The sequence below is a fragment of the Sturnus vulgaris genome, chromosome 3 (genome assembly GCF_052056855.1).
Source record: "Sturnus vulgaris isolate bStuVul1 chromosome 3, bStuVul1.hap1, whole genome shotgun sequence".
In the NCBI taxonomy this organism is placed as follows: Eukaryota; Metazoa; Chordata; class Aves; order Passeriformes; family Sturnidae; genus Sturnus; species Sturnus vulgaris.
Genome location: NC_142245.1, coordinates 104,949,754 through 104,976,345, shown reverse-complemented (window position 1 = coordinate 104,976,345; position 26,592 = coordinate 104,949,754). Strand labels below are relative to the sequence as shown.

At 41.7% G+C, this 26,592-nt stretch overlaps 1 protein-coding gene and 1 long non-coding RNA gene across 2 annotated transcripts in view; both read left to right on the top strand.

Moving 5' to 3' along the window:
- Positions 1-304: 304 nt before the first annotated feature.
- On the top strand, positions 305-7,270 carry OSR1 (odd-skipped related transcription factor 1). Its single transcript, XM_014894944.2, has 3 exons — positions 305-412; positions 5,764-6,456; positions 6,991-7,270. The coding sequence occupies exons 2-3, from the start codon at positions 5,810-5,812 to the stop codon at positions 7,124-7,126; spliced, it is 783 nt and encodes a 260-aa protein (XP_014750430.1). The 5' UTR covers positions 305-412; positions 5,764-5,809; the 3' UTR covers positions 7,127-7,270.
- Positions 7,271-9,886: 2,616 nt separating this feature from the next.
- Positions 9,887-26,592, top strand: part of LOC148224518 (uncharacterized) — a 38,018-nt gene continuing 21,312 nt past the window's right edge. The window contains exon 1 of the long non-coding RNA XR_015802749.1: positions 9,887-10,212. This is a non-coding gene — a long non-coding RNA (uncharacterized LOC148224518). The remainder of the gene's footprint in view (positions 10,213-26,592) is intronic.

The following is a 26,592-nucleotide window of genomic DNA, read 5'->3' as shown; positions in this document are numbered from 1 at the left end:
GGGAGCTGGGAGGGGGGGTTGAAATAAGGAGGAGGCAGGAGGGAAGGGATCGGTTCAGTCTGAGCGCGGCTGCTCCCGGGCGCGTTCGCACTCCAGCGCACGCAGCCGGCTCCGGGAGCAGGAGCGGGGAGAGCACCTCCGGCCGCGCCGGCCGGAGCACCTGGACACCTGGCCCCGCTCGGATCTGCCTGTACCAGCTGGAGGAGCACTGGGGTGGGTGGGGTGAGCTGTGCCCCCCAGGGCCAGCACAGACACTGACCTAGCCCAACCTCCTTTTTTTTTTTCTTTTTTTTTTTTTCTCTCCTTTTTTTTTTTTTTTCCTATTTTTTTTTCCATTATTTTATTTTACCAGCTCCAATTTAGCCCAGGATCTTTTAACTGCTGCCAGCGGTGGAGCACAGATCGGGATTAGGTAAATAAAAAGAACAACTCATTCTGTTTGGTTTTTGTTTTGCCAAGCCTCGGGGGTTGGGGATATCGGTTCAAACACTTCCTTAACTCTACCTCCTTTCTTTCTTTACCCCCATCCCCTCCCACGATCCACTGGATGGTGCAGAAGCGTGGAAATAGTGGTTCACGTGAGGAGGACTGTTCTCTTTGGGGCGGGCGGAGGGCTGGGGTAAGCCTTCACATGGGTCTCGGATATTTTGATGCTATTTAAAGATTTGTCCTCCCCTTCCAATGTTGTCTCTCCCCCCTTGCGGAGAAGCAGTGTTTCTAACCCGAGCTAAAAATGACACATACGAGCAAAACAGAAGCCTGCATGTCCTTTACGGCCTTGAACTTCCAGCTTTTCTCCTTTCTATTATTGGCTTTTCTTTCCTCTTCTTTCTCTTCTGTCTTTATTTCTGCGAGGTTTCTTCTTTCCTTTTTTTCCTTTTCTTGCAACTCCGGTGTTTCAGGATGCGAAAAGCCTTCTTTCTTCCCAAGGCCCTAACAGAAATGAACCTGATGTTTATATTTGTCTGAGTGGATCGAAACAAGTTCAGCGCAGGAGAGACTAAGCTTCTTTCGAGGCCGAGCCTATAAAGTGTCAGTGCAAAGCCGAGGATTAGGGTATGGTTGTTGTAGTTGGCTTTTGGGAGGGAAACTATAAAAATAGAGCATTTTGGAGATTATCGTAGCGTCGCAGGAATTGTTCGATAAATCGCGAGCCAGGCAGGAGGGTCCCGGACAGGTGCACAGTGGATCAATTCAGCAAGTCCGGAGTCAGACAAGAAAGTGGCCGGAGCCCAAGGCAGCGCTGGGCCCGGGGCCCCGGGGCTGCGGCTCCGCGGCGGAGGAGCCCGGCTGGGGCGGCCGGGCCAGGGATGCGCTCCGTGCCCTGGCTGCCCCCGGGGCTGGCACCGCACAGCCTTGCCCCTACCCGCGGTGTGCGTGCTCTCACCATGGGAAGCGAGGAGTAAAGAGGCAAGAAATCCTCCCTGCTGCCGGGAGAGAGGGTTTTTATTTGTTCCTGTGCAGGGGAGGCATCGGGCATTTCTCTAGGGAGAAAGCGAGGGTGAATCTTGTGCTGGGGGCCTTTCAACACCCGAGGGGGTTGCAAAAGCGCGCACTCATAATACTCCCAAACCTACCTAAAAACTTCTGCTGGGAGAAGGTGGAGGAGCTTGGCCCCTGCGGCCGTCCCGCGGCACCCACCCACGCCCGCCGTGGGGCCGCGCTCCCGCCCGTGGCCTCGCTGTCCCTCCAGGGGCCGAACCCGGGGATCTTTGCTGGTTTGGATAAAAGCTGCCCCGGGCAGTGTACTACTCGGCCCCCGGTTATTATTTGTTATTATTATTTGAGAAACTAAAGCCCATCTCATTCACCCGCGCTCGCGGTGGTGGTCTGGGGAGACTTGTCAACACCGATTTCGTGATAAAATGTGAATGATGATTTTATAAGGATTGAGCGGAGATATCCAAGGCACACGCTGACTGAGTCCTTCCAGTCCTCATTAATGTTAGCAATTAACTCTTTCACGCTCAATTAGACCCAAATAAACCTGCTTTAATAGATTCTGCACACTTCATTAATACTTTGAATAAATCTGTGCTGAACAATGTATTTTATTCCTCAAGAGCACCACGCTCGAATAATGAGGAGCGAAAGGGCAGTTTTATCCTCTTTCCACTTAGTTTCCCAAACGCAGATAACTTGTAAGCTCCATTTCCTCGCTTTAACTTTAGGAAGGGAAATTTTCTTCCCCTCAAAGGAGACCAAAAAATAGCCGAGCTGGTGGCAAAATGTTGCATACCGATCCGTGCATCCGAAAGGACGGGGCTACCAGACTTGAAAAAATTCAGGCAAAACTGGAGAACTTTTTTTTGACAGAAGAACCTGATTGCTGTAGTTTGAGGCTCTCGCAAGAATGCATCATTTTATGCCCGCTACTTTATCATGTTTGTAAAAATAAGCAAAGTTCTCAGGGTAATTTACCTCCTCCATTCTTCCATGTGGAACTAATTAGCAAACCTCATTATTTATGAGCCAGGTATTTAATGTAACAAATATCCCTTTCAAAGGATACATCGGAAATTGATAATTCAATGTAGAAAGGAAAAATACTGACTAGCCACAAGATTACTTAAAAATCCATTTAATTTCGCCTCTTGCTATGCTACCAGAAGTAAGCCGGCTAGATTTTTTTTTTTCCTGGCATATAGAGTAGGTAGAATTTAATCTAGAAGGTTAAGATTGAAATGGTCTTAAAACAGTGGCAACTGGACAATAGCATTACCGTATCTTCACTCAGGGCAAAGGGTAAGAAAGCTGGAGACAGATGCAGACTTTCAAGTTTATGATCCTATTTTGCAGGGTAAATTTATCTTGGCATGAGTGGGTTTTGTTTCAGTCAGAACACAAGTGGTTTGTTCTTAATTACTCACCGAGCTACTTTGCGTTAAAAACGAAAACCCCGCACAGTTTTATTGCAATGGGGGAATTCAAGCAGAGAACTCGCGGGGTCTTCTTCTGTTAAAAAAAAAAAAAAAAAAAAAAAAAAGACCCGATAACGATCTGTTTACATGAAGCAGAATTAAAGGTGGAGGTGACACCGAAATCAAAGAAACGTTGATCTCTCTGCGGGCAAGTTGGAGACCAGAGAGTTACTACACTGTGAAACACATTTGCTTTGATGTCCCGAAGTAAGGGAACTTCTTTATGAAATAGCCTGCTCTTCATCCATATTTTTGACTATCCCGATCGTACAGAGCAAAAGTATAGCTTACATTTTTGGAAAAGTGCCAAGAAACTTGTAGTAACATGAACATTCTGCTCCCACCTCCTCTTTTCTTCTTATTTTCTTCTCCTCTCCCTTTTTTTTTTTTTTTCTTCTTTTCTTTTTTCTTTTCTCTGTTGTCTTTGGCTTTTTCATCCTTTTTAAAATAGTATATTTTTTTTTAATTTAACAGAGCTGCTCTAGCAAAACCCAAAAAACTATGGGTGTGATGGATGCTATTATGACCTGACTATTTCTCCTTGGTTTGTTCCTTGTTCTTTATTGGGAAAATCGGAAGAGAATTTAAAAAATATTTTCAAGTTAAAATAGTAGATTTCTGCTTATTCCATATTAAATGTTTTCTAAGGATACAAAGAAAGAAAGAGGAATAAACTTCCTTTGCAATAGCCTGTTTCATGTTTGAGAGATCTAGAGCTACCTAGACAGGGGAACAGACACGAAGCCATTGTGATGGACAGAAATAGACATTTTCAGGTACCTGGACGAGAGGACAAGTGTTTTCTGAGCACTTTGTCCTCGGAGTCACCAGCTGAGGCATTTGTGCTGTGATGTGGACATGCTTAGTGTATAAGCAGCACTAACTAAATAAAAGTATATCCCCAATAGGGCAACAAAACAGTCTGGCTAGTTCAACAGCCCTAAATAGTTTAGCAAAAATACCAAGCCAAACCAAAAAACAACAACAAAAAAAAACCCAAAAGAAAACCAAATTAAAAAAAAACAAAAACCAAAAAAACCCAAACAAACAAAAAAGGAGGGGAAAAAAAGAGGGACGGTAGGAGAATAGAGAATATAATGTGTGCATTTTTCAATCAGTCACTATCAGAAATGTATCCAATTGAAAAACAAAAAATGTCACAATCTCTTATTCTGGGTCATTGCAGTGGAATGCCTCTAAGGTTTGAGTCCCTCTTCCTGCTGCTGATTTATGTAAAGCAGAGTGAAAGGTGGGCCTGGAGTACAGAGCTGCTCAGAGTAAGCTTGTCCCTCTCACACCCTCCCAGCTGCAGCTCCTCTTTCCAGGCAACAGCACACATATAAATCAGATTTGTTTCCCTGGTCTTTAGACCTCTTCCACCACCAGTTTCCACACCCCCAGACTTCTAGCTCAGAGGGACGATTACTGCTGTACTTTGCTGCCTCCATTTCTCCAAAGGAGCTTTACTCTACACGTGGGGATGAACTGTGAGGACCCTGCTGCAGTCCCCTGTGGGGATCTTGTGGGGGAACCTGCTTTGACTCAGCAGGAACCCTGTTGGAATCTTATAAAGACCCTCTGTGGATCCCATGGGCACTCTGCAGCAAACCTGTGGGGATTCTGGTAGAAAGTAGCCCCACTGAAGGCAAATCCCAGAGCTCACTGAGGTTAGCTATAAACTAAGAGTATAAATTGAGGACTGGAGTAAAGAGGAGGCTCTCTGGGCTGCAGGGATATGTTGCTTCCAAAAGCCATGGGTGCTCTCTCACACCCACAAAGGGAGGAAACTCCATCCCCACCAACAACCCTCAGGAGGCTTCTCCTGCCAAATGGTTGACAGCAGCTGGGGCTGAATTTTCAGACTGGGCCAGATGTGCCCCAGTGCTGCTGCCTTGTAGCATTTTCCCCTCCGTCTTGTGGGGTAGGGTGGGTAGGGATCTGGCCCTCAAGAGAGGTTAGGGGCTTGGCAGGACCCTGAAACACAGACCAAAGTGGTGGCACCCAGCCCAAGGAAGGGCTGAGGCCCTGCAGCTGCTGGTCTGGGTGTCCCATGGGAAGGGTCTCGCCAGTCCTCATATTTTAGCCTTTTGAAGGGCTGTAATTAAACAATTGCTTAGATTAGGATGTGGGCTTGGAGCCAGGCACTTCTCTCTGGGAAGAGCAAATGGCACTTCAGATTTGTCACCCAAATACACCATTTTCCTATTACTTTTTGCAGCACACAAGAGGGAGGGCTTTGGCTGGTATTTTCCCCATAATGTTTTTTTTTCACCAAAATTATTTTATTTTTTTGAAAGAGAGAGAGCATGCAGTTCTGAGCATCCAAGTACCTCCATCATCTCAGAGTCTTCCCTGAGGCCAGACCACAGGAAGCTGAGCAACCCAGGGGCAGCAAGTTCTGCACCTTTCCCTGTATTATCTCAAGAGTCAGGACTAAATGCAATTTGTGTGGACAGATGTAGTGGGCAGTATCTCACTATTTTCTAAAGACTGAGGTCACCCAGGAAGGGATTTTAAATTACTGGGAGATGACCCAGCTTTTTGGGCCAAAACGGCATCTCAGCTGTCCCCGTGTACAGGATCGTTGGAAGTCTGCATAGCAGGGAATGTGGCTTAAAGTGAATGATTGTAGATCAACTACAACATTTATGTGCAAGAGAGAGATGGGGAGAGGGAGAATCTGGGAACACACTCACAGTAAAGACCTGGTCAGGCGTCTCTAATTCCAATGCAACCTCCTACTGTGGCTTTGGAGAGGGATTTTGATGAGGGGTGAGTAAGGGGATTGTATTTGCATGTAAATCTACCTCTCCCTCTTCCCCCTTCCATCTTTATTTTCCAGATATTTTCCTCCCCTGTTCCCAAGATCCTCCTCCTGAGCGGCCACCATGGGAAGTAAAACCCTGCCGGCCCCAGTGCCTATCCATCCTTCCCTCCAGCTTACCAACTACTCCTTCCTGCAAGCATTCAACGGGCTGCCCGCCGTGCCCTCTGACCACCTCTCCAACCTCTACGGCTTCAGTGCCCTGCACGCCGTGCACCTGCACCAGTGGACTCTGGGCTACCCAGCCATGCATCTGCCCCGCTCCTCCTTCTCCAAAGTGCCCAGCGTCTCCAGCCTGGTGGATGCGCGGTTCCAGCTGCCGACCTTCCCGCTCTTCCCACATGTCATCCAGCCCAAGCAAGAGGCTGCCAACATGACCCTCAAAGCCAAGCCCCGCTTTGACTTTGCCAACTTAGCAGTGGCTGCCACACAAGAGGACCACTCTAAACTGGGACAGGCAGACAGTCAGGGCTCACCTGCAGGGCTGGGGTCTCTGCTTGAGGTGACTAAACTCTCTCCAGAAAAGAAACCCACGCGGGGAAGGTTACCGTCCAAAACCAAGAAGGAGTTTGTGTGTAAATTCTGTGGCAGGCACTTCACCAAGTCCTACAACCTTTTGATTCATGAAAGAACCCACACTGATGAACGGCCCTACACATGTGATATTTGTCACAAGGCTTTCAGAAGACAGGATCACCTGAGGGATCACAGGTAAATATTTTTCTTTTCCTGTTCTTTTTCTCTTGTGTATTTGTACTCTCCCAGTTACCCATCAACACTCAAGATTTTTATCAGAAAAGTTAAGTATACCAATCCAACCAAGAGCATTCCCTCTAGTTTTTCCTCTGCCCACTGTTGGTGGAAGAGCCCAGGTAACTCACAGTGGAAGACGCGCCTCACTCACTTCATAAAGACAACTTTCACAACCTCCTTTTTAGCTTCCACAGATGTTTTCACCCTCCATTTGCATCATGTGTCCTCTGCGTCTATGATTATTCAGAAGTGTCATGAAGCCTGGTGACCCCAAAGTAAAAGAGAAGATCTTTATACTTAAGAAAGGCACCCTATAACACTCTGATGCCCCCTCTCCTGCACACACACATACAGACAATTGCCCAAGCGCCACATTCCAGCACTCTCGCTCTCAGCTGTAGGTGTAAGACTCCAGTGTATTCTCCCTCAGGTAGGCCACTGCTGAGTTTAGGTCATTTATTTCTGACATCTCAATTGTTTTTCTCTCTCTAGATATATCCATTCTAAAGAAAAGCCTTTTAAGTGTCAAGAATGCGGGAAAGGATTTTGCCAGTCCAGAACACTAGCTGTCCACAAGACACTGCACACGCAAGTAAAGGAACTGAAACCTGCCAAACTTAAGTGTTGAATCTTCAACTTCTATGAACTTTTCTTCCCCTTCAGACTTTACACCAAAACTAGAACAGAAACAAAACTTTCGGGACGGGAGCACTGGACTTTATGCTTTGTTTTTGTTTCTACTTTAAAAAGGGCAAAATCTGCAACCCTTCAATCCCCCGTCCAAGCAATTAACTTTCTAAGTCGTGGGTGAAAAGATTATTTTGCATTAAAAATATACGTGAATGATACAGAGAGTGCTAGCTGACTTGTGTGGCTTTGATAAACTTTATGCCAAAAGGTGGTGCTCACGTGTTGGAAAGGAATCTCTTTAAAACCAAACAAAAACCCACAAGACACCCCCGACCAACCCCCCCACCCAAAAAAATCCCCAAAAAACAAGCCAAAATCGTAGCTTCCAAAAGTATTACTTAAGAAAATCCAAACTCTTATTTTATACTTTTTTTTTTGACTGTATAAAGCTTCTTATTTTTACACTTCAGGAAATACAAAGAATTCTGGAAGACGATTAAGAACTGAAACGGTTGTTTCTCATCACAGCACCATTAAGACAAGGAGAGGGGCAACTTGCAAGTCTCATTTGCTAGTTTGTTTTCAGAAAAGGAGAAGAAAATTAATGTTTGGAAATGACCTAAGTCTCTCAAGTGGGGAGTCCTATCATGCGTTAGAAAATGCATCCAGATCTCAGACCCACGGGTTCTTGGTGTTGGGACAGATCAGTGTTCATGAGACATGGAGACCTTTTTTATTACCTTGTGATCTAGTGTGCTGTGAGGAAGTTTGTAACTTCTGGACTTATTTAAAAACCCAGAGGAAAGAAAGATGGCAATACGTCAAACTGATGGTATGCACAACGTGGTTTTAGTGGTACTTAAAGTCTTCGTGTGTCCTGGTGTGAGAGAACAAATCTCAACTTGAGAGCGTATTTTTTTAAATGCTGGCTTTCTGAACAGTGTATTCAAATTAAGAGACATTCCAATAAGTTCTGTTTATTAAAAAAAAATGTTGTATGGCTGTTTGGCACTTTATGCTGATTATTGGTAATTGACATTTATCACTGGATTGTGTGTGGTTTTTAAGTATTAAAATAAATTGTTATTTTACAGGCAAGTCTGCATGGACTACATATGTGCTCCTTTGGTTTTCTGATTTTTCCTGGTAAACTCTGTCAATATTCAGAACCCAGAACCCTTTTTTTTTTTTTTTTTTTTTTTTAAATTTTATTTCCTCAATGGTTGTGTCTACCAGTCTTGGAAAGTCTGGAATTTTTTTAATGCATTAGCTTTCCCCCTCTTAATTTTCTTTTTTTTTTCTTTTTTTTTTTTTTTTTTTTTTTTGTAAGGCTGGCAAAAGTAAACATCTGCGGAGAGTCAAACAATTTTGCTGCTAGTGAGGAAAAAAACAATCGTCTTGGGTAACTAAATCGTGGGTATTAGCTGATAAGATTAGGTGTCAGAAGTGTTATAAAACAAATCAGATGAGTAATGGGTGAACTGTTGCTGCTCTCGGTGCCTGGAGGCGCTGCGGGGAGAGACGCCTTCGCACCCCCATGCCTGCGTTTGTCAGGAGCGGGCATTTTCCCGTCACATCTTCGGCGGGTTCCGCGCTGATTGGGGCGGCCTTTGATTCCCGGCAGCTGTCTTAGATCACAGATGTTTATTCCACTGCGAAACCTCTTTGGATCGAGACGGGGGAGAGAGAGCTCAGTGCTGGGGCATCCGCTTGAGCCTTTGAAGCGCCTCTTGCCGCCGTCCTTTCTCGTCCTCTCGGCAAACCCTAAACCTTCCTCCTCCCGTCACAAGTCAGTGCCCCCGCGATAAGAGAAGCCTCTTTTCCTGCAAATTAGCGATGCGGCAGAGGTGACCTCGGAGCTGCCCAGCGGCTCCTGCGCGGATGCTCGGCCGGAGCGCGATGCTCACCGACGCCAGCCGCGCGGTCCAGTGCTGCTCCTTTCCCCTTCCCCCCTGCCGCTTTTAGTAATTATTTCTGTATGTGATCAAAGAATCCTATCAAGGACAGGATAAAAGGTGTATTACATTTAATGTAAGGGCGGGGGAGAAACCTCTCTCCCGTCTCTCCTGTCTTATTTATTGGACACCCGTTCGAGCGCGCCGTAACTAATGAAAAAGCGCTTTCAGGACGGGCTGCGGACCCACCTCCAACGGGGAGCTCGGATGCGAAGTGCCGCCTGTGCCTGCATCCAGCTCCGGGGGCTGGGAGCATGGGCAGAGTTTGAAGCAGGCTTGCTAGAGTTTTGCTTCTCACGCCGCGTGAAGGTTTTTGGTTTTGGCATCCGAAAAGCAGCAAGTGAGGGGTGCGGGGTGAAGTCCGCAGTAACCTGCAGGCAGCCGGGGCTGGCCCTGCGCGGGAGGAGGGCGGGACGAGAGCGGAGCCCTGCGTGCCGCTCCGCCGGCGTCTCATGCGCGGAGCCCGCCCGTCTGGAGCGAGGAGCATCCCTCCATCCATCCCTCTATCCATCCATCCCTTCCTTCGCGGCGTCGGCCGAGCCGGGCCGGGATGCCTGCTCGGCAGCTTTTCTCGGAGGAAATTTGAAGGTGTCTCCCGCGCCTGTCCCCTGTCCTCCGTGGGGGTTTGGAGGGATTGCCTTTCACAAGCCCCGCAGGAGCGCCCGCCTTTCCCCGGCGCGGCTCTCTGCCCCGGAACACTCCATGGGACACGCCGGTCGCCCTGGAGTGCCCCGCTGCCGGGCAGGGGCACGGCATCCGCGCCTCGCCGAGGGCGGACCAGCAGCCCCGAGCACTGACTCGGCGTTAAGGGACAGCCTGAAGGCTGGGTGGTTCATCCTCCTCCGTGCCCTTCTAAATGGAGAATCAGAGAGAAAATCCCCGATGGACTTCCCCGTCCCTCTTGTGTCGCTCCTGGCACCAAGTAAGGGAACAAGGATGCACGCGGGATCCTGTCGCCGAGCGAGAAAGTGAAGGGCACTGTCGCTTGGAACCAGGTTTTCAGGGGTCATAACTACGAGGCAGGAATCCGAGTCGGGTCCGCAGGGAGGGAGGAAGGGACTCAGGTCACTCCACCGAGGCTTTCCCACCGTCGCTCTTAACACCGAGAAACTGAAACACCCGTGGCGAGGTAAGAAACCGTATCAATAACTGGTTCCTGGGAACCATTAGAGCTGCGGGGTCGCAAAGGTGGAGAAACCACTCCTCCCAGCTGGGCATGAGAAGCGTTTCATTTGAAAAGCTGAAGCTTGGTGCCTGACTGCCAAGAATTTCTTGGGACCTGCATTTTTATGTGCAATTAAAAAGAAAAAAAAAAACAAACCAAAACCAACAAACCTCCAGAACTGACATAATTAGAAATACAGATGTATTAAAACTATGTGGGCATGCCGAGCACACGATGCACATATAACCTCTTAATGTCACTTGTACAACACTTAAATGTGAGTGTATTTTCTTCTCCCAGAAGGCCACTTTTGCCCTGGTGCTAACAAAGGCTATCTATCTGGTCATGCTCTCAGCTGTATGGGGGAACAGTTCGCCTTTTCCCTCCAGTGCTTTGAAATTTGCTAGGCAGTATCAGTTCAGCGATTCCAAGGAAAGCAAAGTAAAGATGAAATTATGACAGTCAGAAGAGATAAATTGTACTAAACCCCAAAATAAATGAAAGGAATTAGATGGGAAATGTGCCTTTTGAATCAGGATCACAATTTAAATGATTAATTGCCTTCCATCTCTTTTTCTTTTCTATCTTTGCATGTGTTTTAATCTGACATTCATGCAGTGAATAAAATTTACTTAGGCCTCTGTCTGCCAATCGAGAGCTGATTCTGTTTTCACAGTTGCTTTAAATTTTGCATTTTCATCATGAAAACATCACTGAATGGGAGTTTGCAAGAGTAAAAAACCGAGCACCTGACTCTAGTTGCCTCTTCCTGCAAGATTTATAAGGGAAACATAGATTTTTTCCTTTTAATTATTTTTTTAACCATTTCCAGTTACAGAAGGAAAACATAAAGATGTGTTGGCACATCTCTCACTCTCATTCCCCCCCTTTGCATTCCAGTCATACTTTTTCTGCCCATAAACCGTTAGTACTCCGCAAGAGCCTGATTCTGCACAGCCTACTAAGCCTGGTTTTTTGTTGGATGCATGAAGAAATCCTGTCAGATGGGGTCTTCAGTGTACATTCATGAAACAGAGCAAAAGACTCTCTCAGAATGTGCACTGGAACAGCAAACAGTTACTTTTCAGCTGTGGATTGCATGTGCCTCTGAAAAGGGGACCACAAATCATTGGGTTTTTAAAGGTTCCGCATGAGTTGTATATTAATCCCAGTTTCCCTAGGGATGGATTAATCCCAGCTTCCCAGTTGTGTGGCTAGAGACAATGTGGATGGGGTTGGGGGCAGGGGAGAAGGGAGATGGGGAAAGGAGAGGGAAATTAAAAAGATATATCACAGGAATACATGGCCTAAGTGGCGAGGAGCCATAAGTAGTTTCAATACTTTTTCTACCTCTGTCACCACATGTAAGCTGAAGCAAATCACTTCAGCTCCCTGTTTCAGTTTCTTCATCTGTAAATTTGGGGGTGATGCTGATGATTTTGTTCCCAGGAGACTTGGCACACTCATGTAGAAACTCCTGCTCAACTCTCAGTAGTGAAAGGAGAAACTCCAATTCGTACGAGGGCAACTGAAAGCAGCGGCTGATCTGGGTCATCTAATGGAGTGTGTACGACAAATTTATATTCACGTGTAATTCTTTTCCAGCCCTGGCAGTTTTGTTGAGAGATGGAGTCCTAGAGCCCAGTATGCTTTTCTTCTCTACATTCCTATCCAGTGACTACACAGGAGGAATGGCATGGGCCAAGTTCATCCCTGGTGGGACTCCAATGACATCAGTCATCTTTATAGGAGTTTTTTGAATTAAGTCAATTGGGTTTTACAAGGACCAAGTTTGACCACATGCATATTTAACTGCTCAGAGAGCTGCAGGAGTGAAGGAATCTTCCATTCCCTTAGGAAGAATCACTTCTCAGTCTGGGAGACACAAGCAAAGCCATTGATTTGTTTTGCACAGTCAAGCTTACCTTATTTAAACTCAAGGGGCAGCTGAAGTGTGCTCAACATCCAGCAGAACTTCAAAGAAACAGCAGCCTAGCTGCTCTAAAATGTTCCCAGCTTTTGGTGGAACTCTGCATTAGTCCACAGGCTCAGTGCAGGTCCCACTGATCCCCAGCAGACTTGTTTCCATGGCAGAGGGCAGTGCTCTGCAGGAGCCCTGTGAGCAAAGCAGAGGCTTCAGCACGGTGCTGTGTCGTGCTGTTCCCTCTGCCCTTAATTGGACCTGGCTCTTCCAGGGTCCCTGTCATCCTCAGACATCTCTGCCCCTTCCATTCCACATCTCCCCCTATGTTGCTCTCTGTAATTCCACTGCCAGTTACACCTGAGAAGAAGGTAGATCACTAAAATGGGTCATTCTGTCCTCCACCTGTGAGGAACAGGACAGAATGCTGGTGCTGACTCCCCTCCACCTTACCCCTATGCTTTACTGGAGTCTGACATTGCAACAAACATATACAAAAGTTTATAATATAGTTCCTGACTCTGTGGTTATTGGAAAAATAAACCAACAATCTGATCAGTGTCAGTGATTACCAAAAGTTTGTCCACAGAGTTTGTCAGCACTAATCAGTTAAATTATTTGCAAGGTCAGTTCATTCTGTTTTCTTATCTTCTAAGGAACAAGTAAATTTGAACGACTAGAGAACTGTATTGCTAAGTTTGAGTAGAAGAACATATATTCTGGTCATACGAGGGACCTTAACTCTTTCCCAAGGGATGAATTTCATGCCTCTTTTCCTGATTTCTAATGTACCTTCTGTCTTTACTAGATCTTTGAGTGATGGAAATCACATTTAATTTTCAATATTTTTACATTATATGTATCTAATGATGAAATCTGGGTTTATGGGCTTGTTCATCTTTTTTACAGCAACTCGGCTTGACAGAATCAAATGGAGCTATTCTAGTTTTACAACTGAAGTTGTGAATTAGGCCTAGTAATGGTTTTGCTGCAGCCACAAAATCCATACTATTGAGACCAGCTCACTTTTTTGTCTATTTTTAATTCTCCTAAGTTTTAATTTACCACTTTGTCTTCTATCCCTATTAGTCTGTATGTCATTTAGGATAGAGAAAAAAATAAATAGTTACTAGCTTTTCAACAGGAAACATAAAATTGTACTAGAGACTTGGCACTCAGTTTTTCTTATTTTTTTCCCTTCTTCAATCTTTATTTCTCAGGTAATTTTTTTTAACTTTTTTTCCCTTTTTTTTTTTCCTCCTAATTCACATTTCTAATACTTCTTTCATATTTTTTTCCTCTTGTCCTCCCTATTTCGGTCTGTGATTCTGCCTCTTATTCAGCTCCATTTTAATTTGCCTACATGCTTTATTTTTATTTGCCACATCAATGGATCTGATGACTCTACTTCAATCTGGCCTTCTTTTTGCTACTCTCTGGTCTTTGTCAAGCCCAAGTTAGTGTCTTCCAGAATGAAATTCACAACAAATCTTTCTTTTTCCAAGTCTCTGAATTAATTAATCTCTTAATCCTATTGCTTTCTTCACTTTTTCAAACAATCTCATAATTTCCAGCCTTTTCTCATCATCACACCTCTTCTCTTTCTGGCCTATTGGTTTCAAACTGGAGCTGCTCAAATTAATTTTATGAGTGAATGATTAATCTATTTAACAACTTTTTTATCCTTTCAAGGATTGTCCAGACACAACATGGCTTTCTTCCAAATGTATGTAGAGATATTTCAGTTTATGTTTGTCTTGGAAATTCTTTTGAGGCTTGCTTTTTATCTATTCATTTTCCAGGAGTTCAGTACTAGGCTAAAAAAAAGAAGTCTCAGGTACATTTTCAGAGAAGAGAGGAGGAAACTTCCCAGTAAGGAAAAATAAAAACAGGTAAAAGCAGATCTCATCCAAAGTTATATGATGTAGGAGGGGTCTGTGTGCTGAATGGTATCCTTTGGGAATAGCTCCATATTGGTGAGTGTGTTCCTGACCCTGCTGTCCTCCTCACTTGCCAAAAGCCCTCGAGGCTGGTGACACATGTCCAGAGGCAGGACTGCACTGCATGTCAGAGAACAAAGCAGGATATCAGCAATACACAGCTATACAGGGCTGTGGGACTCTGCTCAGGAAAAGTCTCCTTCAGGCTCTTCCATCTCGTATTAGTCAAACTCTCAAACCTCAAGAATAACAATTCCCCATGTTTCTTCCCAAACTTACACAGACTTCTGAGGCCACTTCAGTGTTTCAGGCACAGCCACCTCTGTTCTTCACGTTTTCCTCTTTCCTGGATGTCTCTGCTGCATGCAGAGAGCACCTGCAGCCTCATGCTGGTGCCTCTTCCAGTCTGACATTCAGCTGGTCTCCCTGGGATCTGCTCAAGGGTTACTCTAGCTGGCCATACTATCATGAGGGCTTAAGGATGTATATTTTCTTGTGCGTTGCATTTCATTGTAAGTGAGCATGGTGATAGTACAGCTAATTACACACTTTTATTTTTGCTTTGGAATTGTTTGATCTGAACTTTAATAAAATTCTTTATTTTTTCCCAAAATGATTTTTTTTTTCACTTCAGATGGGAAATTTTGTATTATGAGTGAAATTATATTGGCTACAGGCTGGCAGGCTCTCACCCTATCTCTTTGCACGTATGAAACTGGGTTTATGCAAGTATTCTTGAAAGGGCCATGAGAAATAACACCATCTGTGGCAGAAGGAGAAATCACAGACAGTCAAGAATGTGCCACTTTCTATGACTCCCCTTTGAACTGTCAGTTAATTCTTTTGGTGCCTAATGTGTACTTATTTTTGTATTCTTCCTTAAAATGCACTTCACTTGGAAAATAACTTCTCTAACACTTTACAAACATCTCTGGCTTTCACCACCCCTCAAGTCCATTGCTGGATGTCTACTGAACATCCAGTGAGTTGCTGGATACTGCTGGTATGCCAAATTTAGACTGTGTGGTGAAGGCTTCTTTGAACAACTCTGAGCACAGTGTTGGCTGCTGGTCTTAGCAACCAATAAATAATTAAGAAGCTGGATATTTGATGATCCTTAAAGAAGGATGACTCACCCAGCCCTCTGCTGTTGATTTCTTCATTAGCACAGACTTAGATCCAGGCCAAGAATTGGTTTTCCCTTTTGCTTTTATTTGGTGACCACTTGGATATGGCTTAGGAAACAGTTAGTGTCTCTCCAGCAGTTGGGAAACATTTATTTCCAGCTGTTTATTTCTCTCAGTGGATTAATAAGTCTATTTCAAAGTGCTGCAAAAAATGAAAACTAGATTTTCAAAATGGGGAAAGAAGAACATTCACAGAGACACAGTCTTTTCCTCAAACTCCCTTTTTCCTGCACCTCAATGTTTAAATGAATGGCTCAGATTCCTTAGCTTTCCAATGTTCTCAATCAAGTATATAAACTATATGAAGGGTAATAAACGTAATTCCCTCCACTGCAGAGAATAGAAGGGGAAATCAGATGGAGTTAATATTCTGGAACACAACCTTTCCACTGAACTGGTATCAGCTCAATTATCACATTATGGAAACAACACTAAGTTCCTGCAAAGATTTCACTCAGTATAAAACAGTCCGCAAGAAAGACTCAGTGCTTGGTGCCTTTTACTCAGAAACTCTGTAATCCACAAAGTCTTCTCTTTTCCTCTGGCACAGAGTTTAAGTCTTAAACATAGCTTAAGACTTTTTATCTTGATTGCTGATGTCTTGTATTCCTTACTGGATAGGGATTTTTTTTTTTAAAATTCTGAGTTTGGCAGAAATATCTATTACACAGTTATCATGATTTTAATAAGATAGGCATTTTATCCCTGGGTGCATGGAACATGCTGTCCTGTTCTCCTGGGGTGCAGGAGAATTACCAAGTTCCCTTCAATAGCAATCTTGCAAAAGTAGAATGAGCATGGATAAAGCTGATCATAAGGACAAAGCTCTCATTACTGCTGACACCCCTGTGAGAGCATGAGATGCATCAGAAGGGACTGAATGAGAGAACAAGCCCCTCTTCTGGGCGATTCCATTGCCAAACAAAGAAGCAGAAATGATGGGTACAAGTCTGTCTGGCCCTGGCATATTTCTCAGTCTATTTCCTGCCACTGTGGATAATATGGAAGAAAAAGCTCAAGAGAGGCTTGACTAAGCCTGGAGGTGTGAACAGGGATTTGAAAGTCACAATTCCAAAGCCAAACTTCTAAAATTAACATATAAGCACCGAACTCATGTTGTCCCAATATTCAGAGATATAAAGTGCCAGAAAGTCCCAACTAAAGTCCTTGTTGACTGCAAGTGTTTAGCACTCGCAGCATTGATTTTGGAACTAAAATTAATGGTTGTTAGTTTCAGTAGGGTACCCAGTTTATAAATCACTCCTTGCATTTGGACCAGTGTCTGTAGATCTCCAGATGGAGAAGAGTGTGACCCAAAGGTGGATTTGGCAACTTCAATATACTTTAGGTCAAACATCTGTAGGGAACATGTGTCTGATTTCCTTACAACTTCATTGTTTCAGTAGATGGTGTATCCAGTGCAATGTTATATCTGCTACTGAAATAGCTGAATGCAAATACCAGGAACCTCTGGGAAATTTTAGTTAATAGGAAAATAATCTAAAACAAATTCATCTGGTTGTACAGCCAGAAGAAAAGAAATGAAAATAAAAGAAATTACTGATCCAACCAAGTAGGCACAGAAATGAAACCCCTCTAGGATTTTCTTTTTAGTTTCTCCAACTTCCATTAATTTAACGAGCAAACTAGGTCAGCAGCACAGTCTTATGCTAATAAACGAATGCCATAGATTCACTAATGTTAAAATGTCCAGGCATTCAGCATCATTTGCTGCTTTGCAGGGGGAGCTGTGGCACAGCAACTCTGTCTTTGGCTCAAATCCTAATTCAGACACTGAGCCCTGTGAGTCAATGCAGCAACTGCTGTAATGAAAACTCAGCTATGGAGAAAGCAAGCTGCAGTACCAGAAAACATCCAATAGCCCTTTTCTAGCCAGGGTAAGAGAAGTCATGTAAACTGTACTGTAAGTTCCCACATTTAGATGTTATGCTGATAAAAGACTGGGAGGTCAGCCTGAGATGTGGAAAGTTTTGTATCAGGCTCTCATTACAATACTGATGTATTTGCTCGTACTCTTCAGTAAACTTCATTAGTGCGACATTGTAAAATCTAAAGAAAGTTCTGAGATAGTGTTTTCTCCATGTGCTGTCTCTCTTTGAAAGAAAAGTTTATTAACTGTTAAACTGGTTAACAAAATCTCGGTGGACCAAAAACTGATAATAGTGCTTCATGTAAATAGTATTTTATTTCTCATACGGTGGGTGGAGATCTCCATGGGGATTCTGTGTCCCCTCCTTATTTTCGCTTTTTTGCTGTCAAGATACAAAACAAGGAAAAAAGGCAAATAAACACATTTGACTTAATAAAACTACGAATCAGTTTAGTCCTGAAAAAGGCTGTTTTCTTGATCTGGATTCAGAATAACTTCTTGGAACACAGGTAAAAAAATTTACATAATAGATTGAAATGGAAGAGTTTACAAAAAATTCAAATGTTAAAACGCTTTTAAACGTGAGAAAAATTGGCATATTTATATTAAAAAAATACATCACATAAATGAAGCAGAAATAGAGCTTAAATATATTTAGGGTGAAATTATTCACTTTATGGTGATATGTCAACACTATCTAGAATATTGTAGTGCTTCTTCTGCCTAGTTTTATAGGCATAAAAAGGACTTTTAAAACAACACATCCTGAATTTATAAGCTGTACTTTTGAATGAAAAAAAATTGGACACTGGAAGGTGGTTAAGACATGCTATGTCTGGCTCTCAATTTCCAAAATAGTATGTATCCATCTTAGGAGTCTTTTGTGTTGCTGCTCTCAGAAGAAAGAGCTACCAAATCCTGTTGAGAATATGAACTACTCTTGAATTTGGCATTGCTGAGGGCAGTAATTCCTGTCTGAAAAAGCACGTATGAATAAGCACATGCACGGCTCCTTGGCTGCCTCCATGTACCATTTTTGACCTATGGGGAACTTCTTGTCTTGATGGTAGAGCTTACAGTTTTTCTCAACCACTTCAGGGAAAGTTTCAAGAATTTTTGCATCTTGGGAAGGCTTAATTCCTCAAAATGCTGACAAGCTAATTGAGGAAGGTAATCTTAGGTTTAACTCTTCCACCTTTTCTGCTGATGTGAAGTGAGGATTGATCTGCCTAAAGGAAATTTGCTACAAAATGGGCATTGGCTTTAAAACCCTGAGTTGGTTGTACCAAAGGTTTGTCTGATCACTTTATGGTATAGACCACCTCATAATATTTCAATTTGAGAACTTTTTCTTGTATTCTTTTAATCTCCTTGTCATGGAACAGTTCACAGTAACAACTCAACAGTCCCATATCCACCCACGAGAAGTAAATGTTTTAGATAGTGTGTCTTGAAGAGATACCAAAATCAAGAACATTTGTGATCTAGGATGAATTAGAAAATGAATCAGAACACTTTAATCAAACCAGCTACTCTTTTTACTTAGCACTGATGCTTCTGTATGCATGGTATATGAAGCCACATAGCATGAAGCTTTGTGTTTAAGTCCATAACTGAGATATAGCAATCTGTAACAGAAGTTTGGCAAAAGTGGGGAAAATAAAAATATATTCAGAATGTTTGTTTAAAGCATAGTACAAAATTAATCAAATTGATGAACAAATATTTACTATATGAGAGTATTTTAGTGTTTATGAAGTCCAAATTATATTTGCTATGTAAATTGTATGTGGACAGCCAATATTTGCTTTTCAAACTGTCACCGGCTGGACTGGCTTCCTGGCAATATTCCTTTTTCCTGATTAGATGTGTGAGTAATATTTCCAATTAATATTTTTACAGTTTTGGGTTCCACAAATACTCATATATGACTCCTTTAAATCTGGTGTCTGAATCCATTATGCCAGAAAAATTAATGGAAATTGTGGCTTGATGATATTAATTAAAGAAAGCAGCAAAAGGATATTTCTATACAAAATGAATTTCAGTGTTTTCCCTAGCCTAACACCCAGGCACCCGTTCTCTGGTAATAGACAATGCAGATACTTATAAAGAAATAAATATACATAAATAAAACAATTGAATTTTATTTCCTGCTTGCAAACTGTGTGTGGGTGGCAGTTTAGTCTCTTCTCTTATTCCAACTGGGTCAGATTCAAGTTGGACTTGAACACAGTTTGCATCTTGCCCTTTTTCTTGTGAAACTTGGGAACTTGTAGAAAGGGGTCATTTGGCAGGAGAAAGAGTAGTGTTTAGAGTTAGACTTTGCAACAGAGGTGAAGCTTAAATTATTGTACTCATATGGTGTCTGGATGACGCTTGGTCGTTCCTCTCATGTCAGCGAATCAGAAGCCAGATGTCTTTTTTTTTTTTTTTCTTTAATTCCAGACACAGAGTAGTGTCTTGCCAGGGTCAAACAAATATCTATGTATTCAGAAGCAAAAATCATGATCATGCTGAAGGGTTTACAGTTAAGTTGGTATGTCTCAGAATCTATTTTTGAGTCAATGTCCACACCCAGGCTTTTGTTGCAAAAATAAGTTTGAAAAGGAGGATAAATTACTTTTACTTAAATATTTTGCCATTTTCATCTACATTATATGCAAATACAAATTTTTCTACTTAATTTTTTATAGGTGTTCTGTCGACATGATGTCTGTGTAGGCTGGCATGAGCATGAGTTATATGTTGCACATATAAGTTTATTATGTCTTGCTATTGCAAAGGCTGAATGGTAGGTTTGAGCTCTAGAAAGCCCAGCTTCAATGTCCTGTATTTTCTTGAGGGTATCATCCAGACTGTTCATGGCTGGTAGCTCTTTAGATAAAATGCTTCTGAAGCTACAAATGTGCCAGCCTGTGAAGTGGGTCAGAGATGGGTCTCTTGACTCTAAGACTTATGAATGCACAGTTAAAATGAACACTTAAAACCTTTGTTTATACAACAAAAACATCTTATCTCACATGCTGTTAAAAAACTAGCAATTTTAGGGTTGCAATAATTTCAACCTTTTGTGATGTCTGTAGGACAATGTTTAGAATTGGGAATTATAGATGTTGAATCATGAATACATTCGTTGGGAAGAAGAGCAATCATTTTTATACCCTCCTGTAAAAGGAAGTCTGGTGGAAGTTTCATTTGCAGTCCTATCTGTGATGGTTTGGTGTGGTTGTGGAGTCAGCCTGATGCAGTGAGCGGGAGTGGAAGCTTCCAGAAGTGATGGGATAGAGAGGAAAACAGGCAAGACCTTTTTAGAATACAGAACATAAAATCAGCAATAGGTATGATATTTGCTCAATGAACAAATTACCTAGCAGTCTGATAATTACCACAGTTTCCCTGGCAAACTGTGCTAGGCAGAGTTTCTTTCACTGCTCCCAAGGGCTAGAAACTTGGATTAAGGACATGTCATCTCCTCCTCCCTCCCAGGGGAAAGTGCTGTCAGAATCTGTCCTGCATTTAACAGTAGATCGACTTGGACACTAATATTAGTTTCCTGTCTCTTCTATATTTTTCTCCACTGAGGAGCCAGATAGCACCAATCTGGGTCTGAGCCCTCATTTGAAAACCCATTTTTGGGATTTTTTTTCCTCCTATGTGTGGTCCTGGGATGCTAGCAAATGATATTTGAAGTTCCTTGCTTGATCTAAACTGTACAAGCACATCAACAGAAGTCCATCTGAAACCTGGAGGTTCTGCTCTGTTTCTGGGAGTTTTAGTGCACTACTGCTAAGAGATTGGAAAAGAGAGTAGAGGGAGAGGCATCTCTTGCTTCTAGAGTCAGAAATAATCTTTGAATGATATTCCTCTATTCATGTGGGCTGTTAAAACATGACTGAGCCCAGATTTAGAAAAAACTTTTGCAAAATTTATCCTTAGCATGTTCACCCAGTGGGAGAGAGAAAGACCTCCTCCCTAGAAAGACATCACACACCACTGTAATTGGCAACATGTGTATTAGACACACAACCTAAAATTAAATTGACATGTCTCAGGGATTCCATCTGCTGTCAGATTTAACCTACCACAAACTGAGCAGCAGAGCTAGACTCACTCAGAACCTCTGTCTCTCCCCTGAAGCTTCAATGATATGATGAAGTAGGAGTCAAGGCACAAGATTTGTCACCATCTTTCTGTTAAGTATTCTGAAGAAAGATATAATCAACAAGATGAGTAATAATGGCTGAAAACCTAGAAGTCCACTATGTCCTGTGTGATGATTTCTTACCATTTCTTACATCTGATTCATCTTGTGCCACTCATTGCTGATGAAGTTTTTTGGATAACTGATTCACCAATTGACATGATTTTCCCTGCAAATTGTTTGTAGAAATGAACTTGACAACAAAATAAAGTATAATAGGTTATTAATGAGAATTAAAAAATGGCTGGTGTCTAAAGGAATGTACAAGTCTGTAAGTCAACAGAATGACTTCTAATGCAAATATGACAAAACACAGTTGATCTTGTAGATGTATGTTAAAGTCAGGGATTATAAACCAAAGAAGCCTCATTGGCCTCAATCATTCCTTCCTTATGGCAAAAATGGCTCATGGTAGTGGGCACTGTGCTGCCCACTAGATCTTTATTTTGTTGTGTATTGCCAGAAAAGTGATGCCCACATGCATAGAGACTGAAATATTGATTTTAAAGTGAACAGGAGCAGGTATTTACAGTTCATCTGTCACTAACAGACAGAAAAAAATTTCTTGACTTAGCAGATACTTACATTTAAAACATTTTTAGATGTAATAGTAATCGCTAATTAAAAAAAACCCAAACAACCAAAAAACCCAACAAAAACCCAAACAAAAAACCCTAATTGGAAAGGACTGTTTATCACAGCCTAGCATTCCTAGAAGGGGAATCAATTTATATAAACATGCTAAAACTGACCTATTTATGAAATGTTATGGAGAGCTGAGAAGAGAACCACAACAGATCTTTATCTTATGTTCACTGTTTTAAAAGATCAACAGTGGGGTGAAGGCTGAGACTGGCTATCTCATGTGTTTTAGATGCAAATGTCAAGGTCATCTAAAATCTGTTGCCAAAGTCACTGTGATTGCCAGCAAAATGTAAATTAATGTTCCAGGGCTCTCATTATATACTTAATATGAATACGCTTTGTTTTGCACATAAATAGCAATGAATGCAGCAATAAGTTGCTCCTGTGAAAGTCACAAAATAAAAATGCAAATGAAAGAAACCATCATAAATAGCAGATGTAGCCCCTAAGGAAAAAGAAAACCAAAGTAACACAGGAAGGATATATCTGTAATTTAATACATGGTAATACTCTATTAAAAAAAGTTACATTAATATGTATATAGGCAGATTTATTTTTAATGCAGTTTATCTAGTAAATTAGTATGCATGTCAGAAAAATATTTAAAAGACCAAATATAGTCTACAAGTTCTATTTTGCCCATAAAATGTCTGTCACCTTCAGAGAACTTTCCACAGACCTCATTTATCTTAACCAAAGAAGAAAATCCCCACGTAGTTGAGATAAATTGCAAAATTACCACAGAAACCATCAGTCAGAGCAGCAGTTTCTCCCAGCCTGAATTTACCAGGCAAAGATTCTTTACACAAGGACAGCAGTATTTCTATATCACTAGGTGAGAGTTAACCATGCATGGTCATGCACACTTAAGAAAGACTAGGAGGGTATAAAACAATCTCCTTCTGTCAGGACTTTTGTGAAACAGGTTGGCAAAGTTCAGTTAAGTCATTTGCTCCTCTCCATTAATACCCAGAGGCAAGAGCAGCATTCAGAGCTCCTTGGGAGCTCGGGTACATACTGCAGAATGCTCAACTTTGGAAGCAGAGCTGCCTCAAGTATCATTCAGCTGCGCCTGGTCTGTCTGCACTGATGATCCTGATGTTGATACAGATGTTTCTTCTGAGCACCTACTTACCACAGAAATTTTTAGGTCATACAGAAGTACTTTATTATTGCTGGAAATTGCAGTGATCAGTTTCGAATTCTAAAGTTTCCCTAAAATCAGTGCAATAGTGAGGCAAAGCATTAAGCAGCATCATTACAAAACTACAAAATTAGAACAGTTGGAAACATTGACAAGGAGTAAAACAATTTTCCAAATGAGAGAAACGCATACAAGCTTAGGAAAGAGCGAGATATGGGTTGTCTAACAGTGCCCTGCAACAGTGTTTTATTTACGATGTTGCCCAGTAGCACTGCTCTAAGCTAAGACAATCACTGTATAAACATGGATATTTCTAGGAGTGTTAGCTTTATTCACTGAGGAGTTGAGTGAGAGATTGGGGGAAGGCAGGCATAGCAAGAAGGAAGGGAGGGGAAAAAGCTGACAGAAAAAACAAGGCAACTGCCAAGGCAAGGAAAATAGTGTTTGTGTTTAAAAGTAGAACTTGAAGTTGTGCCAAATCAGAATTTTTTTCAGGAACCTGAGGGGCTGAAAACTTCATGAGCATGCTCAGATCATGGGCAGAGGGAGACACTGCAAATTCAGTGTAATGTGCTGCTTTGAGTCTGGGGAGAGAAAATGGAGAAAAGAAAGAAAGATCTGGCCTTTGACCACGAGTGAAATGAACTGAAAAAGGGTAGAACATGAGCCCTAGCAATTCTTTAGTAAGCCGTAAACCTGGCTCAAGCAGATGGTGTTTAACAAAATCTAGTAGCAGCCAAGGGTTTTCATACCCTTTCTATTCTAGGACCAATAAATAAATAAATGATATATATACATAAATAAATACATAAACAGATGAGATTCAGCTGGTGGATTTGGTTTAGCTCTGAATTTGCAGGGAGAGATTTCTGAAAGTCGAAACTCTGAAACTCAGGCTTAAATGACTGAACGAACATGGGCTTGAAGAAATTCTGCACAAGTTTGTAAGTCATTGGAATAGCACAAATTGATATGGATGGGAATTACTCTAGAGTGGAGCTCAGCCAGGGGGTTCACAGCTTTTAATTTTGGTGTTCTGAGATCACGTTTACATGGGACACCCTTGTTGGGAAAATATACTTCCCTTGGAAGATTATTTTGAAATTTTATTTCTGGCTCAGCACAGTTCTGGATAGTGTTGTGTGGACTGTAACTTTATCAACAAAGTTATAAGAAATTATTTGCTTTTACTGCCATAAGAGAATAAAATTTTAATCATTTTTTAATACAGGCTTTAAAATATGGCATCTGTGGGATTTGTAAGATAGGTAAGATTTATAAGCTAGATAGTCATCCTCTTGGCATTCATGATTTCTAAACTACTATTTAGAAAATAAGCTGTGGAATTTGGACAGAATCTAAGGCTCCTCTCACCATGCAGGGAATAATGACATCCATGGCTGCAGGGTTTCAGTGTCAAAGGTTTCAAACATTTAATAAAGTGTGTTAACTCACTACAAAAAATGGTCTTATTGCCACTGAAAATGCTCAATTCCTACCAGGGAAAGAATAAAAGAGTAAAGCCATCATTTCTCCCTTGTCTGTTGTCTCCAAAATGGGGCAGTATGGTGCATTACAGTGAAAGAAACTAAATAGACTGGAAAAGGTCCGTGGAATCTTGTGAAGCAATGAAAAAGGCAACAAGGAATGATGGTTCACTGTACTCTCTGTTCCTTTGTGGGAATCTTTCTACTGGTCACTGCTGGAACCCATATACTGGACCAGCTGAAGGTTTTTTTACTTAGTCCTGTGGTTTCTTTCCTGTAGAAATCAGCACTATTCAAAAAGCTGGGTGGCAGTGTTTGGCTCTTACATTTCAAGGAACTGAAGAAAAAACCCAAGAAATCTTGATCAAACATTGTTGGTTTCTTTAATGAGAAAAATTGTAATGACATTTCCTCCGATATGCAACTGGATAAACTTTAAGACACCATTCTGATGAAAACTCAGAGCATCCCATTTCCTCCTCCAAGCACCAGCACAAGAACTGCTTACAGAATCACAGAGCTGGGAATGATCTCAAGAAACTACTCACATTTCTCCTGCCTTTAAGGGTTGTACTTCTGTAATTTCTGACAGACGTAGGTCTAATCTATTTTAGAGACCCTCAATAATGAAGAGTTTATGACTTCCCCAGAAATGTCACTTCTGTTTGAATGTGATTATCTAAGGCCCAGCATGGCTTTTCCTTGCTTCAGTTTTATTATACTATTATTTTTGGTCTGTTCAACCTCAGTAGAAAGTGTACTATTCCCATTTTCTTGGATTCAGTCTTTCATATGTTATTATGCCCTTCTTTTAGGGTTTTATTTTGTACACCGAATTCACATTTGGGATAAGACCTTGCTCTGGATATGATACTACATTATATCTTTAGTAAAAGAAATTTATGTTATGTAAGTGATGAAAAAATCCGTATTAAAAGTAATAACAGCAGCAGAAACTTTTGTGTGTGCAGCACTTTATCCATGCAGACCATTGATTTGGATTGGATTCCAAAATTCTGTGTAACCACTACGTTCAAGAGCTTGTAAAAGAGCACTGTGGTAGGAATAGACTTTATCATTCTACACTTTATTTAAATACTTTATCTAATATTTGGAAATGTCATACTCACATGGAAGTCACTCATAGTACAGCTGATCTGCTACTGCATTCATTTTGCATCAAAATAGAGAAATAAAGTAATAGATAAATTATTCTTGCTATTGAAATCTACAGCCTATTTTCCCTGCAGAGATAGTATTAACCTCCATGAGAAATTATATATTTCAGGTCTGATTAATTAAATGAGGAATTTGTTTTTAAGAAGTAGATTTTTCTTAGATGGGTGGGTTTTTGGGTTTTTTTTGAGTATATAAATTGTAATACAAATATGTCTTTTCTGTGCTGTGATAAATTTGATCTGTGCAAGTGACTTTCATGCTCTCAAAATAATTCAGAGTTAAAGCTCACTCCAACTTGCTTCACTGGATATCTGTTTATTCTTAGGAATACTGAAGATTTTAAACAGTATGACTCTGTCCCTTGTCCCTGATTAGTAATTCAGTAGAAGTGTCATAAAAAAAAATCATCAAAGAAATGAAAATAAGTGGCATGACACTGGAGACCCCATTCGAGCAATGTTGCAGCTCATGCTGGAAATGGAATCTCCAGTTTCATTTGTTTTGATGTACTGTATAAATATTTAAAGAATGCAAGCTGCAATTTTATCCAGCCTTTGCTGAATTTCAGTGTCATGTCATGGTGGGGGTCTTAATGCTGATACTAATTTCTCCTAGAATTGCTGGTTCAGCAGACCAATGGGGGATGTATGTAAGCCCATTCCTGCTCAGAAAAACAGCTCAACAAATTTGACTAGAAGCAATGATTCGAGTCTTATTGAAATACCACAGAAGACAGTGAGCCTTGT

Coding starts and splice junctions, on each gene's coding strand:
- OSR1 (XM_014894944.2), top strand. CDS start 5,810: ATGGGAAGTAAAACCCTGCCGGCCCCAGTGCCTATCCATCCTTCCCTC. Junction 6,457..6,990: donor GATCACCTGAGGGATCACAG/GTAAATATTTTT, acceptor TTCTCTCTCTAG/ATATATCCATTCTAAAGAAA.